This window comes from Camelus ferus, chromosome 10 (assembly GCF_009834535.1).
Source record: "Camelus ferus isolate YT-003-E chromosome 10, BCGSAC_Cfer_1.0, whole genome shotgun sequence".
NCBI classification, from domain to species: Eukaryota; Metazoa; Chordata; class Mammalia; order Artiodactyla; family Camelidae; genus Camelus; species Camelus ferus.
In genome coordinates, this window is record NC_045705.1 from 52,885,295 (window position 1) to 52,902,147 (window position 16,853).

The 16,853-nt window shown below is 36.2% G+C and overlaps 1 protein-coding gene across 4 annotated transcripts in view; it reads left to right on the forward strand.

The window, feature by feature from the left end:
• Positions 1–16,853, forward strand: part of DENND5A (DENN domain containing 5A) — a 76,560-nt gene that overhangs the window by 13,729 nt on the left and 45,978 nt on the right. For all 4 annotated transcript variants that reach the window (XM_032489049.1, XM_032489047.1, XM_032489050.1 and 1 more), the window contains exons 2-4: positions 11,281–11,352; positions 12,125–12,234; positions 13,929–14,586. In XM_032489049.1, the coding sequence (XP_032344940.1) occupies positions 11,281–11,352; positions 12,125–12,234; positions 13,929–14,586 (840 nt within the window). The remainder of the gene's footprint in view (positions 1–11,280; positions 11,353–12,124; positions 12,235–13,928; positions 14,587–16,853) is intronic.

A 16,853-nucleotide genomic window follows, 5' to 3' on the forward strand; every position in this document is an offset into this window, starting at 1 on the left:
GTGAAAGTATTTTCAGTGGATTTTAGTGGTGTATGTATTTTTCCTTTTTCTTTTTTTGCATTCAAGGTTTCTTATTCCATATAATGCAAAGAGGGGAGGAAATGTGCAGAGAGTGTGTGGACAATTATGAGATGTTTTGGTTCATGAAGTTGACCTTTTGAGGAGGAGTGCTTTTAGTTTTCTAAGACTTAAAGAAGACACATAAAAAGCTCTGACAGGGCTTTAAGGAAAGGATCTATGTTTTCCTCTTTGGAAATTTTTGCAAAAACACAGAGAAAGGGGGAATTGGGTGAGTAGAAAGCTGGAAAGAAGGAAATTGTTGTCTTGAAATTTTATTTTTGAGAGGACCCTGCTTTACTCATTTGTGGTAATCTGGGAAGGCAGAAAGTTTCTGTCTCAGGTTGGAAACTAAATCGAGTCTTGGTAGATTTTTCACTATAAGGTAGTACTGGGTTATGAGTTTACATCCTTTTTTCTCCCAAGAGGGATTTTAGTAACAAGGCAGGTTATTCCCCTTTTTGCTGTCAAGGAATAATGTAGCTATGCAAATCCTTTGTAGGTGATGAGTCAGGACTCCTACAGTTGTTTTGGCTTTGAGTTAAATTTAAAGTTTTGTTCATTTCAGTTTTCAAATATTGAAATGTTAATATTGTGTAACTATTTTAATACATGTTTCTTTGGTTTAATAGGAGGACATGACATATTAGTCTTTTAGTATTCACCTTTAAACTGGTGCATATAAATAGGAAGAGTTTTTTTTAGTAGTCTACATCCTTGTACTGTAACAGTGTTAAGACATCTAAGTTGTTGCAGTATAGAAATTAGGAATTAAATTAGTATTCTAAATCCTAATTTCAAAAAGTCTCTTTAGCAGCTTGAGAGAAATGTGCTATTAAATTATTCATATTTTTTAGTATAATCTCTTTATCTTGAGATCATACATGTTCATTGTGGGAAATTTAGAAAATATAAAAAAGTAAAAGGAAAAAAATAGCAGTCATCCATAGTCTAGCCTTGTAGAAGTACCATAACCATGTTTAGTATTTTGTGTATTTCCTTCCAAAACTTCTTCTGTTATTGTTTTAAAATATATTGTAAGCAAACTATCATTTTTTGCAGTTTATAGAAAAGTTACATCATAGGTACTTAAGAATGTATATTTCTTTACTTCTTTTAATGTTCCTTGTTCTGATTTTAATTTTTTCTATAATTTTTCTCACATATGCCATCTTATTTTTTGAGATAGGTAGAACATAAATCATAAAATTTAAAAAACCCCACTATCTTCAGTATGTCTTAAGCTCTGTGGAGTAAGCTATCAAGTTTCATCTGAACTCATATTCACTAGGCTTCTTGAGTGCTTTAACTGTGCCTCTGTTTCCTTTCTTTCCTTTTATTTCCACATGATTGTATCTAGTTATAAAACTGTATTAATCTTCTTTATTACTCTCTTCATTTCTTCTCTGTGATTTGCATCATGCAAAAGATTCTTTTTGTTATAGGAGTTTGTGTGGTTAGTCTCTTGGGTGAGGCGTGTAATGGATATCTTAAAGCAGTGGCTTATCATAGTTTTTGCTTCAAAGATCCCTTTGAGAATTTGATACAAACAATGGATCCTTACCTTAGCTCCATCAATCTGGATTATTTGAAATCTTGGCTTGCTAGGCCTTGCACAGCTAAACCTTGGGATGTCCCTTTGTCTTGGAGTTATCCTTTGCCACACTGTCTTGTGATAGATCTCGTTTCCTACATCCCATATGAACAGTTCTTGGTTAATTTTAGTTTTGGCAGAGAACCTTTTAAGTTTCCACAAGTGTTGTTATTTTATGTCTCTCTGTTTTTTTTTTTTAAACAACTTTATTGGAGATATAAATTGCATACCATGAAGTCCATATCCCCCACTGCAGGCAACCACAAATCTACTTTCTGTCTCTGTAGATCTGCTTATTCTGGACATTTTGTTTAAATGAGATATAATTTAAAAAACCTTTTTGATAAACTTTTTATTTTAGAATAGATTTAAATTTACAGAAAAGTTGTGAAGATAGTACAGGGAATTCCTATATACTCCACAACCGGTTTCCTGTAATAGTATTTTGCATTAGTAGGGTACATTTGTCACAATTAGTGAGTCAATATTGATACATTATTATTATTAATTAAAGTGTGAGTCTGTTTTCATCCACTGTGCTAGATCTTTGAAGTGAACTTTCAATTTGGAAATTCATGCCCTTCATTTCTGGGAAAAAAGGAAAAAATAAAATTATTTTATTGATAAGAACTTCCCCTTTATTTTCTCTGTTCTCTCTTTATGGAATTCTGTTATTTGTATATTAGACTTCCTGGACTGACTCCCTACTTTATTCATATTCTTAGTTTTTGCCTAACTCTTTTTATGTTCCAGGAAACAGTTTTTCAGGCTTTTTTTCTTTCTTTTTTTTTTTTTTTTAACTTTTTTTTATTGATTTATAATCATTTTACAATGTTGTGTCAAATTCCAGTGTTCAGCACAATTTTTCAGTTATTCATGGACATATACACACTCATTGTCACATTTTTTTCTCTGTGAGTTATCATAACATTTTGTGTATATTTCCCTGTGCTACAGGCTTTTTTTTCTTTTTGATGATTTTGGTAGTTTTGAAGAATATTAGTCAACTGTTTTGTAGAATGTCCCTCAGTTGGGATGTGTATGTTTTTCCTTGGTTAGACTGAGATGATGGTTTACATAGGTAAAATGTCATTTTCATCATATTATATCAAGAAGGCATACATACTCTCAACATGATTTATCATTGTTAATATTAATCTTGATCACCTGGTAGTGTCTGTCAGATTTCTCCAATGTAAAGTTACTCTTTTTTTCCTATGAGTAGCCCATAGTTAAGGAGTAGGGAGTTATTTTCCACTTCTTGAGAGCAGAGTATCTACATAAATTATTTGGAGTTCTTCTGCACAGGAGATTTGTCTGTTCTCCCTCTATTTAATCATCTATTTATATTAGGATGGACTCATGATGTTTATTTTATTCTTTGGGTTATAATTCAACTTGTTTATTTTGTTGTTCAGATTTTTCTAGATTTGGCCCTTGGGGGATCTTTCAGTTAGCTCTTGTGTCTCTTTGACATGTCCCCATCATTGTGGGGTTTTTTGAGCACTTCCTTACCTTCTGCCACTACAAGATGCTCCAGGCTAATCCTGTATATTTTCTTCTCAGTTAAAGAACCAGCCATTTCTCTAAGCAGCCCTGTTTGTTCGTTTGTTTGTTTTAATGAGAATGATATTAGAAACCAAGATCTGGGTTTAGTTGTCCTTATTGTTACTGGAGTTTTGTTTCTTCTAGGCCCTATGATAGAATTTTTGAAGTTTTCTTTTTTCTGCATAATTTTCTGTTTTCTCGAAGTTGCACTGATTGATTGATTGGCTAGAGGTATTTTTCTTTAATCTTAGAGTCTCTTCCCAAATGCCTCATGATCTCTGGCTATACATTTACATTTAAGAATAATGCACCAATGATTGGGAAGCTCTGTTCATAGGTGGGGTTCAATTACTGAGAGGTTCACTATAAAATGATTTGGCTGCATAGTTTCTTCCTTGTACCATTGATATCACTAGGTCTTTTTTTTCATGGGCTGGTTAAATTCACCTAAAAGGCTCCTCTAGAACTCTGTTTTGAGGGCATAATCTTAGCTGCCAACTTTCTGAGAGCCAAGTAGTGGAAGAGCACTGAGGATCTCAATGTGAAGTATGTAAACTTGCTCTTATTTCCCTATTTTTAGAGTGATACTCTTGCTCTCAGCTGTGTCTGGTTTCCTAGCTGTTAATGCTTGATACCTCAACTGTGCAATCCCAAGTATAGACATCCATTCTTCTTTTTTTATTTTTAATTGTGATATAATTGACATGTAATATTGTATTGGTTTTAGGTGTACAGCATGATTTGATATATGTATATATGGTGAAATGATTACCATAAGTCTATTACCAGTTAGTTTTTTCTTATGATGAGAACTTTTAAGATTTACTCTCTTAGCAGTTTCAAATATAGAATACAGTATTGTTAACTATAGTCACAATGCTGCTCATTACATCCCCAAGACTTATTTATCTTACAAACTGAAAGTTTGTACCTTTTTACCACCATTACCCATTTAATCACCCGACTCATTTTTAAATTTATCTATTGGGAAAAATAAACTTTCAGTTTTCTTTTGAAATGGAGGAGGCCAGATGGAATGGGAAGGGTATGGGGTAGGGTGGGGTTCAACTGGTTCTTTTTTTTTCTTATTGACATATATATGTAATTCATGTAACATAAATGTGCCATTTTAAAGTGTACAGTTCAGTGGTTTTTAGTGTTGATTCACGGTGTCACACAACCATCACCACTATGTAGTTCCAGAACATATCCATCATCCCAAAAGAAACTGCATATGTGTTAGCAGTTAGTCCCCTGGCAACCACTTTCTTTTCTATGAATATGCCTATTCTGGACATTTTATCTATATGAAATTATGCAATATGTGGCCTTTTGTGTCTGGCTTCTTTCACTTAGCATAATGTTTTCAAGGTTCATTTGTGTTGCAGCCTGTAACAGTACTTCATTTCTTTTTATGGCCGAATAATGTTCCATTGTGTAGTTATACAACATTTTGTTTATCTATTCATGAGCTGATGCCAGCTGGTTCTTAAATAGACTTTCAGCCAATCCTTCTGTTTTTAGCCCCATCTTAATCCCTACTTCCATAAGTGCCTGATGCTACAAGTTCCTGAGCTTTTTGGAGGTTATGTTGTATCTTATTTATCTCAAGTCTGCTGTCAGTAACCATTCATCCATCTGCTTTCCACCTTCTAAAATTTTGTTGATTATTACCTTGACTTTCATTCTTTATATTTATACAGCCCCATTTCTACTGCTGTTTTAGTGGGATTTTGGGGAGGGAGAGGCAGCAGAGGGAGAACTAATGTGTGCCTTCAGTTCACAATTTGAAAGGTAGAATTTCTATGCTCAGCCAGACTCTATAGACGCAACAGTCATTAAGTCATGAAATGATTGAGCTGGAAGAACCTTTGCAGATCACCAGCTAGTCCTCTACTTCTGTATCTTTCAGGTGAGGAAAGTGAGACCCACAAGACTCAGATTATTTAGGGTCATGCAACTAATAGCCAAGGTGAGACCTTAAACATGTTTTCTTCCTCCTAGATTAGTTGTTTACATTCAATTTAGGCCGATTGTTTTAAACTTTGGTATTGAGGAGAGCATGGAGACCATTGCTCAGACGTGTCCTCTGCTACTTCTTACTTAGAGATCCCAGTCCAGTGGGTTTCCCTCAGCCCAGTTTTCTGGAGGGCCCAGCTTTTAGAGAAAAGTATACATGTATAGCCTCTGGGAGCCCTCAGTCTATTTAAAACACTATGTGTATTTCCGCCTCACCAGTGTGGGTTCATTAGACTGTTCTGAAAGACCATGAATTTGGCAGTTTGTTGCTTCCCCTACCAAACAGAGGAAATTACGTTACTAAATTCAAGAGATTAGCTCAACAGATGTACACCTTGCATGGTATTTGGCTGGGCTGAGGGGGGAGTATATACATTTGATACCTTGCTACCAAAGTTCTGTCTTAGCTATCTATGATTTGGAGCAGTCCTATCTGGATAGGTTTTCAAACCTCAGTCTCTTGTTAAAACTGGGTCCATGAGAAGTTCAGCCATTTTAGAAATACTAGGTGCATGAGTTGGACTAGGTATGGTGCCTGGAAAATATCAAGGAGACAAAGCATCGGTAAAAGTAATGGCCGTATACACAAATCTAAAGTTATCTGACGAAGAAAATATGTTGAGAAAGAAAGTGAACAAATCTGCCTCAAGGGGAACACACAGAGGGAACAGATGGTTTCTATTGCTCTTTTTTTTTTCCTGCTCTTTCTTCCTTCCTTTCTTTCTTTCTCTCTTCCTTTCTCTCTTTCTTCCTTCCTCTTCCTCTTCCTTTTTCTTTCTCTCTTCCTCTCTTCCTCCCTTCCTTTCTCCTCCTCCCTTCCTCTTTCTTTCTTTCTTTCTTTCTTTCTTTCTTTCTTTCTTTCTTTCTTTCTTTCTTTCTTTCTTTCTTTCTTTCTTTCTTTCTTTCTTTCTTTCTTTCTTTCTTTCTTTCTTTCTTTCTTAAGTGAAGTATAGTCAGTTTACAATATTGCATCATCTATTGCTTTTTCATTGGAAAGCCTGGTGAGCAGCTTTCCTAGGTACATAGAGCCTTCTAAAAGGCCTTGTAGCTTGTCCAAGGTGGGGAGCAGCTCACTATCTACAGTCTGGATATTTGTTTGTGAATGTCTGACTCCTGAGCACCACAGTCAGCTGGTGGTGTGGTCCAAGGTATAGGCTGTCTCTTCAAGGAGCAGTTACCTTCTTCACTTTATGCTGCAGGAGCTGTAAATTTACCTCCATTTTATTTGTACAAGGGATGAGGGAGAGAGTGACGAGTGCAGTGTAAGATGGTTTTCTTTAGCTACCAAAACTCTGCTTACTAGTCTTACTGTTTTTTTAAGCTGTCTCTATTTAAAAAGTGCTGATAGTAATGAAGTAGTCGTCTAAAAGTAAGGACAAGGTTAATTCTCGTTTAGTTAGACATTTGCATTCCCTTCTCACTACATTGTGCCCCATTAATCAAAGATGACAGAAGATGATCTCTGATTTGCACAGGGTTCAGAAAATTACCTGGAAGATAAGGAGAATTGAATGCTGGGGCAGTGAGTGAGTTAAAGATAAAATACAAGCTGGTTTTTTCAACATGCACCAAAAACAGAAGTGAGTTGGTGTAATACTATTCTGATGGGCAGTCTGTTTCAGAAATGTTTGTAATAGGGAAGTTACAGTAGCATCTTTTAATGCAGGAAGTAAACTGATTATAGCATGAGTGGCACTAAATTGGTGACCAATGTCACCAGTCAATTCTGGGACAACTCTACGATATCCCAGAATACCAATATGCAAAGGTTGGTATAATAACCTGGTTGTATCCATTCTCAGAGGAAAAAATTCTGTCACTCTTGCTGTAGATAATGTGAACCAGACCTTTTAGGATTGGTATTGATGTGGTGAGGTGAGGCAATCCATATGACGTTTTGTTTTGGGCCTAGAGAGGGGAATAGCTCAGCTGCCTTCAGAGAGTTCTGTCCCAGGTGTAGCTTTAAATGCTTGAATTGTGTTGCCTGCAGCCTCTGCTTTAAAACCTTGACAGGTTGTTAAAAAAACATAATTTTTTTAACTTAAAAACTCTACTTTTTTAAACATTGAACTTTTTATTTGAGATAATTGTAGATTCATATGCTGTTGGAAGAAATAATACAGAGAAATTACCTTGTACCCTTTACCCAAAGGTAACATCTTGCAAAACTATAGTATACTGTCACAACCAGAATGTTGTCATTGATACAATCAAGATACCGAATAGTTCCATCACCACAAGAATTCTTGGGATTGGCCTTTTATAGCCACCCTCTCCCCATCCCTGACCTCTAGGAACCACTAATCTGTTTAATTTCTATAATTTTGCCATTTCAAGAATGTTATACACCTGGAATCATACAGTGTGCAACCTTTTGGGATGGGCTTTTCTCACTCTTGTAGTGCAGGTCTGCAGCAGTGAAATATCTTAGTTTTGTTTTACTTGAAAATGTTTTACTTTGCCTTTATTTTTGAAGGATTTTTTCTGTTCATAAAATTCTGGGTTGACAAGGCTTTTTTTTTTTTTTTCTTAGTACTTGAAAGGTCTTCTAATCGCCGTTGTTTCTGATAAAGAGGCAATGGTAATTTCAATAATTATTTTCTCCTTAATGTATTCTTTTTCTCTGGTTCTGTACAAGATTTTCTCTTTAAATTTTTTCTCTTTCTCTCTCTCTCTTTTTCTTTCCTCCGGAATTTTGACTGTGTGTGATTTACTTAGTATTTATCCTGTTTGGGATCCACAGAGCTTCTTCACTCTATAAGTTTATATCTTTTACCAAACTTGGGAAGTTTTTGATTATTATTTCTTCAAATATTCCTTTTTTTTTAATGGATGTACTAGGGATTGACCAAGGACCTCTTGCATATTGAGCATGCACTCTACCACTGAGCTGTACCCTCCCCTTGAGTAAAATAAAGTATTTTATTTCAGACTGTATGAAAAACTGCATGTTTAGATTAACCTTTAAATGATGAAAATACTTCTTGCCCAAATTAGGAGAAACATTTGGAGTTGTGGTTTCTAACTTTTTTGGGTCATGAGATCCTTTGAGAATCTAATGGATATTGTGTTCTCTCCCCAGAAAGATGCAAATATTTTCAGACAAAATTTCATAAGTCATTTTAGAGAGTTTAGGGGTTTGAAGCTTCTCAGCATAAGCATCCCTCATTTACGGTTATTCAAATCAAGCTAGTACCAGCAGGCTAATAGCAATACAATTGTCAGTTTGTTTCTGGCTGGGTCAAAGCAGAACAAATAAACAAAGAACCTATTAAATGTCCTTGTAAGGCATGCATGCTTAAAAAAAAAAAATCCGTTATGATTGTATCTGAACTGTACTTTCCAGGGCAGATTCACAAAGATAGGCTGATACCTAGTTGACTAATTTTTAAGTTGCTGTTAGAAATGGGCCTTAGTTCTGATATCCATACCTGCTGACATTTGTGTACTCTGTTATATGTTAGGCAAATAATTAGTTGTTGTTTCTAGGACAGTAGGACAGTTGTGGTTGTGATGTCATATTCCTGATATTGTTTGAATTTCTGAAGGTCTGAATAATTGCGGGTTTAAGGGACCTGTGACATATATGTAGGTTTCAGGAGGTGGGGCTGTGTAGATGTTCTCAGGCATTAAGTCTCTGTTGCTTATCCTCAAAAAACTCAGACGTTAGTAAATGATGAGAGATTGAATTGTTTTAATAAAAAGGTCTTAGGTTTGTGATCCCCTTCCTCTGTTACTTTTCTGACACTCTTCATAGGGTGGCTATAACGAACATGATTTGTTCTTAGGGCCCTCATAGTTGTTCTTTTACGCCTACTTTCCCCTTGCAATGAAAATAATTTTGCTCCTGCTGCTGGTCTGTTTCAATACACAGGAGTTTTGTCTAAGATTGGCACTCTCTGTGTTGCCTTTACTCAGAACCTGACTCTTTAACAAGACTTCTTTACTCAGTTTAAAGAAGGAGCAGGAGGGTGGAGAGAATCTGAAGATCACTTCTCCCTGTGATTCATAGCTTCTCCCTCCTCTTTGTCTACACTGCAGGTCAGCTCAGCATATTCATCTCTGTCTCCATTCTTCATCCCACTGGTTGTTTAAAATTCTCCTTTTAAATAGTCCCCTGTCCCATCTTTTGAATGCTCATGATGTCTTAAGGGGCACCTCATAGCCATCTTAGGAAAACATCTTTCTCTAAAGGCTTTCATATAGGACATTGGTAACTGCTCTGATTCCTGTATATGTTCAGATATTTTGTGGTTGGTTTTTTTTTTTTTTTTTTTTTACTGAGGGGATTTTCTAGCCTAGTAAGGAAGAAATGAGCAAACTGACAACTAAAAGTGAAGAAGCTTAGGAGGAAGAAATAGTTATCTTCTCTCAGAACTGAATTCAGTTTAAAAATACATTCTGAGAATGTCAGACTGTAGACAAGATCTTACGTCAGCTGCTTGCTGTTTAATTGCTTTGTACAGTAAGTGCAGGCTTGCCACGGCTGGGCTCTTTGCAGGTGTTAGTGAAAGCTCTGAGACTAGCTCTACATAGCGGTAGGGCTTTGTAGCTGCTGCTATTACCAGCTGCCTGCTGATTTTGCCAGTCTTCTTTAGTGAAGATTACCAAATGTATTTTGAGAGATGAAATTTGCTGGAAAAAAAATTCAGAAAAATCAGTTTGGAAGAAGGGATCAGAAATGAGAGAAATTGAAATTATGGAACTTGCTTTACTAACAGAAAGAAGGTTGGGTCTTGACAGAAGTTGAAAATGACGAATAAGTAGGCCTTTGATGATGATGATGAGCGAAACCTGAGTGAAAATGTGAACAAAGGTTTTAATTATAAAAGTGATAACTTTCTTTCTAAAATAATCAACATCTTGATTTAATCAATATTTAGAAAATTATGTATGCTCCAAAACAATATACCTTCTTTTTTAGTGTGCCTAAAATATTTATAATCATTTAATATTTTGCCAGAAGAAAAGCAGTAACTTTGTGACTGGAATCATTATTAGTTTCTGCAACAGTTGCCTTAGAATTAATATAAACTTTTTTAGAAACCTTGGAGATGTCTCTGGGATGATTTTGAGTGAAGGACTACCTGACTTTAGGTTCATCCCAGTGCTGTGTTGGTGAGGAGTACCTCGTCCTTAATAATCACCAGCCAACTTAGAGAAGCTTTAGTTGGAGCAGAATTTATTCTAAGAGCTAAAGCATGTGAATAGGATCCTGTGCAAGGGTGCTCTGAGTGGTTAGACCACATAAGCTGAAGATCTGGAGTGTTCCAGATAGTAACCTCCCTGCAAAGTGGTTATTTGTGTGTGGTCAGTTTTCCTGTACATTTGACAGTAAGGTCCTTGAGGGTAAGTGCTTCATCTGGTTCACCTCTATCCCCTACGGTACCTAAGGCCCTTGTATAACATGATTATTCAGTAAATAGGTATAGAATTCAATTGAATTGGCCTTGATCATGTTTCCCATCTACTTTTCCATGACTCCTACTAAATCTATTTGTTTGAACTATTTAGGTGCATTTAATTTGTCCCTATCTCCCTATCCCCTTTGGAAAAGCAATATTTGGGGCAGTATACTTTTAGATAAAGCTTTATAGTAATTTAATATTTGTTGAACTCTTCATCCCATTATACTGTATTGTAATGTTTCTCACACTGTAAATTGTGACCTTTAGTAGGTCTGCAATTAGCATTTTTGGTTTTGGTAATATAGAGTAAATACCATGAGAAGACATCACATATAGTAAAGGTAAGTATTGTTTTGTGAAGTTTTTGTCTTAGGTAAATTTATTTATTTATTTATTGTTTGATTTGGGGTGGGTAATTAGATTTGTTTGTTTGTTTGATAGAGGTACTGGGGAGTGAACCCAGGACCTCATGCATGCTAAGCATGCACTCTACCACTGAGCTATAACCTTCCCCCAGGTAAATTTGTATATACTGTATCACGTGTGTGTTTGTTGCTTCATGATGTAAAATTTATTTCATACTGGAGTCATGGTCAAAAAAGTTTGAATAACACTGCTTTATTGTAATACTATGTTATTTCATTTATCATATAGCATTATGCCAGTACATACAGGCTTCTAAAGCCAGGGATGGTGCCAGCCCTTTCATTTCAAGTACGACTGAAGGTAAAAACAAAACAAAGTTGAGAAAACATCCAAAGCTTTCTTGTGGCTCTTACATAAGTCTTCTCTAGTGGCATTTTGTACCCTTTGACTTTCTAACTTTCTTATATGCCTTTTTTGACCAGTAGATTTTTCACATTTGTATCCTTCTAGGTGGTGGGTTCTTTGGTTTATCCTCTTTTCACTTCAGTGTTCTTATTTCAGTATACTCTAATGTTTTTAGGAGTGGGAAGGGGGAGTCAAAGGAGAATTTCAGAAATTTCAAGTTATTCTGAATTGACAAAACAGCTCATTAGATTTACTCTGAAATCTGCTTACTTAATGTTCTTGAATTTTTAAGTCCCTTTATATTTTTTTCAGAAAGTTTAGAAATGCATACTTTATTCTGAATTCAAAATAATTTATACTTCTATGATGTTATCAGTTGACTTAGGCAACCTAAATGTGGTTTTTAGGAAAAAAAGATGGATATAATTCTTTATCCTTTCTTATGCTTTCTCCCCTCTTCTCCCAGGAAGATTAACCATTGGGTTTATAGTAATAATATTAAAGGAAAGCAAAGATAGCTAGTGGTGTCCAATATTAACCATGCTAAACTTTTCCAGCTTCTTTATGGATCTAATAACCATAATACCTTTCCTGTTCTTAGATGCTTGGCGTACTAACTCTTTTGCCTTCATTTCTGTACCTTGCTGGACTACCAAGCTCAGACATTCATAACCCTGGTTTTCAAGGGACTCTGTGGAGATGATTTGCTTCATTCTTCTTCTTGCAGGAGAAAATTTTGAGCAGACACCACTGAGACGAACATTCAAGTCTAAGGTCCTTGCACGATATCCTGAGAATGTAGACTGGAATCCCTTTGACCAAGATGCAGTGGGAATGGTTAGTATTTGTTAGCTACAAGTGTAAAAGAATTTACAGAGTAATTTATAGTAGGATCATGAATTTAGATTATGTAGCAGTGGTTCCATCAAGTATCAGTAACTTTTGAAGATGGGATTGTATGCATATTGTTCATGATTCTGCATTTTGATCAATATATTAGATATTCAGAATATATCAGATATACCAAAAGTCACAATGTGTTTCTGCTGTATCAGGCAAATACATAATATTGAGTTAGTGCACTTTTTTGTGTGAAACTGGGATATTGGTTGCTTATAGCATTGGTATTGCATGATGTGTAAAGTTTAAAGCAGTTTTTCTCTTAATCCGAATTGTGTATGTATGAGTAATATGGCAGAAATGGGTATTTTGTTTCGTTATAATTTTAGTTAGGACAGCATTTTAAATCTCATGTAGAATGCTTCTTTGAATTAGCTAACTTTTATTGAGTATTCATCTTGTGCTAGGCACTGTGGTACGTATTTTACTGAACTAATTCATTTAATTCTCACAATACCCATTATGTCGATAATATTAAATAAACACACACAGACCCAGACACATATTTTACAGATGAGGAAACTAAGTTCCAAAGAGATTAAGTCATGTGTTCAAGGTCATATGGCTAAGGAGCAACTGAATGAGTTTAAACACCATAGTCTGGTTCCAGAACTCTGCTCTTAACTACGTCTTTGTATTGCCTCTGTTACTTTTTAATAGCTTTTTGAGGATGATCTTGTTTGATGCATGCAATAACCCTGTGAAGCAGGCAGAGTAAACTGTATCATTGTCATTTCACAGGAGAGGAAACTGAGTCTTAGGGAATGTGAAGTTTTTTGACTCCTAGTCCAGTTCTTATTTCCTTTTAACATGCTGCATTCTAGAAGCACCTAGGCTTTGAGAAATCAAGTTCAAGGCTAATGAATGTGCCATAATGTAGCTCCTTGTATTTGTTAACCCACACTCCTGGTAGTTCATTTGTATAGCCAGGTTTGTATAAAAGTGGAAAATGGGACTGATTGATTCAGGTCAGTTTGATTAGCTATCCAAGTTTCTTTATATAACCCATCTGAGTTAAAGTGAAAAAGTTCATCTTTATCCCGATTATGTCATCTCCTTGCTTTATATGAAATGAGCACCTTTTTTTTCCTATGAAAAGAGGTTTTATTGATGACAGAATCATGTGAGCTGATAAGAGTCTAAAACTGTTTATTTTTAGGCACGAAGTTGCATCTATCTGGATTTATATGTATTTCTAGCATCATGTCTTAATACATGCTGTCATGCTTAACCACCTACCTAAATTCTACAAGCTTTCTTTTACCTCTTTATCTTTGTGCATTGTCTTTGTGCCCCTGATATACCCTTCTTTCTCCTGTCTACCTGATGAATTCTAGCATAAGCTCATCTATGAAGCCTTTTCTGATGTTCCCGGGTTGGATTGTTTGTTCTTTGTTCATCTAGCACATTTTATGTACCTCTGTATAGCCTTGATAACTGCATTATAATTTTAGTTACTTGTTTGTCTTAGAATGGGAGATCTTTAGGGCAGATATTTTGCTGTGTTGGTCTTGGTATCCCAAACACCCAGCACAGGAGGTGCTCTGTAATTAAACAAATAGTGTTGGTGTTCTGAAAAGAGGATCAGCAGTGAGTGTTCTCATCAGTTGTTTCCTTGTTGTCTTTTGCAGCTGTGCATGCCCAAGGGGCTGGCATTCAAGACCCAGGCTGATCCCAGGGAGCCTCAGTTCCATGCCTTTATTATCACAAGGGAGGATGGCTCTCGGACATTTGGGTTTGCCCTCACATTTTATGAGGAGGTGACTAGCAAGCAGATCTGCAGTGCAATGCAGACCCTCTATCACATGCATAATGCTGAGTATGATGTCCTCCATGCTCCCCCTGCTGATGGCCGAGACCACAGTGGCATGGAGGTTGGTGAAGGCACTCCTGGGACCAAGCTGCAACGCTTCAACTCCTATGACATTAGCCGGGATACACTCTATGTCTCTAAGTGCATCTGCCTCATCACACCCATGTCCTTCATGAAAGCATGTCGGAGTGTGCTGGAACAACTTCACCAGGCAGTCACTTCACCTCAGCCTCCTCCACTGCCCCTTGAGAGCTACATATACAACGTACTGTATGAGGTGCCACTCCCACCTCCCGGCCGGTCCTTGAAATTTTCTGGGGTCTATGGGCCAATAATCTGCCAGAGACCAAGCACCAATGAGCTTCCCCTATTCGACTTTCCTGTCAAAGAGGTCTTTGAACTGCTTGGGGTGGAGAATGTGTTTCAACTTTTTACTTGTGCCCTTCTGGAGTTTCAAATCCTGCTCTACTCACAGTGTAAGTCAGTGCTTACTAGAGCTTTCTCCCTATATAGGGCCGCTCTTCTTTCCATATCAGATACAGTGGGGCTGACTGTAAAGGCCAAGGGCTGTTATAGTTTGAGCAAAACCCAGATCTTTTGCAGGTAAGTGCTTGATGGCAAACTGATGGAACATGAGAGATCTATTGTTTCTAATTGGCCATCATCACGGCCTTTTCCTGGACCCTTCAGTCTGGGAGGGGAACTCTGCCACCTGATGTCTCTTCTGATTGATGCTGAAGCGAAGAGGCAAGAGTTGATGATCTTGGGAAACTGACTTATTGTAAGTTCTGTTCTGTCATTCTGCAGAGTGACTTCTGCCCCTTCCTCAGCCTGACAATAATGATGATCCTTCATATATTTGGGAAAAAAAAAGTTTGAGAAAATGAGGATGTGTTGCTTTTTCTGTTGTTTGTTTGTTGTAATTGAATTGTTTTTATAAATGAGAGGTTAAGTGAATGTGAGCAGTGGATTTGGACAGATTAAATTAGAGCAGAGGGAAACAAATGTTTGTTAAATGAGTCAGATAAGTAACATAAAATTCATTCATTCAGTACATATTTATTAAGAGCCTGCTGTGTGCTAAATAACATTATTCCAGGGGCTAGGGATTCGGTGATGGACAAAAGAGATGAAAATCCGTACTGTAATAGAACTTACATTTTCGTGGGAAAAGACAGGTGATTAAATAAATAAATAAAATATATACTATGTAAGGTGGTAATAAGGTCTGTGAAGAAAAGTAAGACAGGGAAGAGGATAGTGTTGGGGAAGGGAAGTTCCAATTTTATACGAGTGATTAGTTTGGGTCTCTCTGAGTGACCCATGTTCATGTCTGTAGGAAAAGTATTCCAGGCAGAGGCGCAGGAAGTAGAAATGTTCTGAGACAAGAATGTACTTGGTATGTTCAAGAACAGTGAGGAAGCTGGGTGGATGTAATGGAGTGAGAGAGCAGGAATATAGTAGCAGTTGGTGTGAGAGACTTAACGGAGGCCAAATTGTACAGAGTCCTGTAGGCCATTGTAAAGACTTTGTTACTTCAAGATGCTTAGTTGTTGGAGGTTTTAAGATTTTTAACTTTTTGTTTTGAAATAATTCCCAGCTTATGAAAGAGTTGCAAGAAGTGTTCAGAGAACTCTTGTACACTCCCACAGTTCACCAATTGTTAACATTTGGCCTCATTTGTTTTGTCATTCTCTCTCTATCTCTGAATGTGTGTGAACGTAACCGAACAATTGAGAGTCATCACCACTCCATGTTCCTTGACTCCTAAATGCTTCAGCTTTTATTTCATTAGAACAAAGACATTTTCTTATATAACCATAGTATGATTAATAAATTTAGGAAATTTAATATGGATAAAATAACAATACTGTATTCAGGTTTCACTATTGTCCAATAATGTCTATTATAATTTTTAAAAATTGAAGTATAGTTGATACACGATATTATATTAAGTTTCAGGTGTAGAACATAGTGATTCACAGTTTGTTTTGTTTTGTTTTTCTTTAAAAAAATTTTTTTTTAATGGGAGAGGCAATTTTAGGTATATTTGTTTATTTTTTTAAACAGAGGTACTATGAATTGAGCCCAGGACCTTGTGCATGCTAGGCATGCACTTTACCACTAAGCTATACCCTCCCCCCAAGTGATTAACAATTTTTAAAGGTTATATTCCATATATAGTTATTATAAAATATTGTCTATATTCCCCATGTTGTATAATATATTCTTGTAGCTCATTTATCTTACACATAGTAGTTTTTACCTCTTAAACCACTACCCCAATTTTGCCCCTCCCCACGTTTGTACTGTATATCTGTGAGTCTGTTTCTTTTTTGTTATAATCACTAGTTTGTTTAATTTTTTAGATTCCACACATAAGTGAATAATAATTTTTTTTTTAAATTCCTGGTCCAGGATCTAGTCCAGTAACATACATTGCTTTTAGTTGTCAGTTCCTCATGTCTTTCATGAATGACACTTCTGAAGACTACTGGCAAGATACTTTGTAAAATGTTTCTCAATTTCGGTTTGTCTGATGTTTTCTCATGGATAGATTCAGGTTATAAATTTTTGACTGTAATATCACACAAGTGATGTTGTTCTCTTAGTGCATTGTATCAAGAGGCACATAATGTCTATTTTTATCATCATAGGAGGCACATGATGTTCAGTTGCCCCATTTTTAGTAATGTTAATTGATCACTTGGGTAAGTTGATGTCTGCTGAATTTCTTAACTGG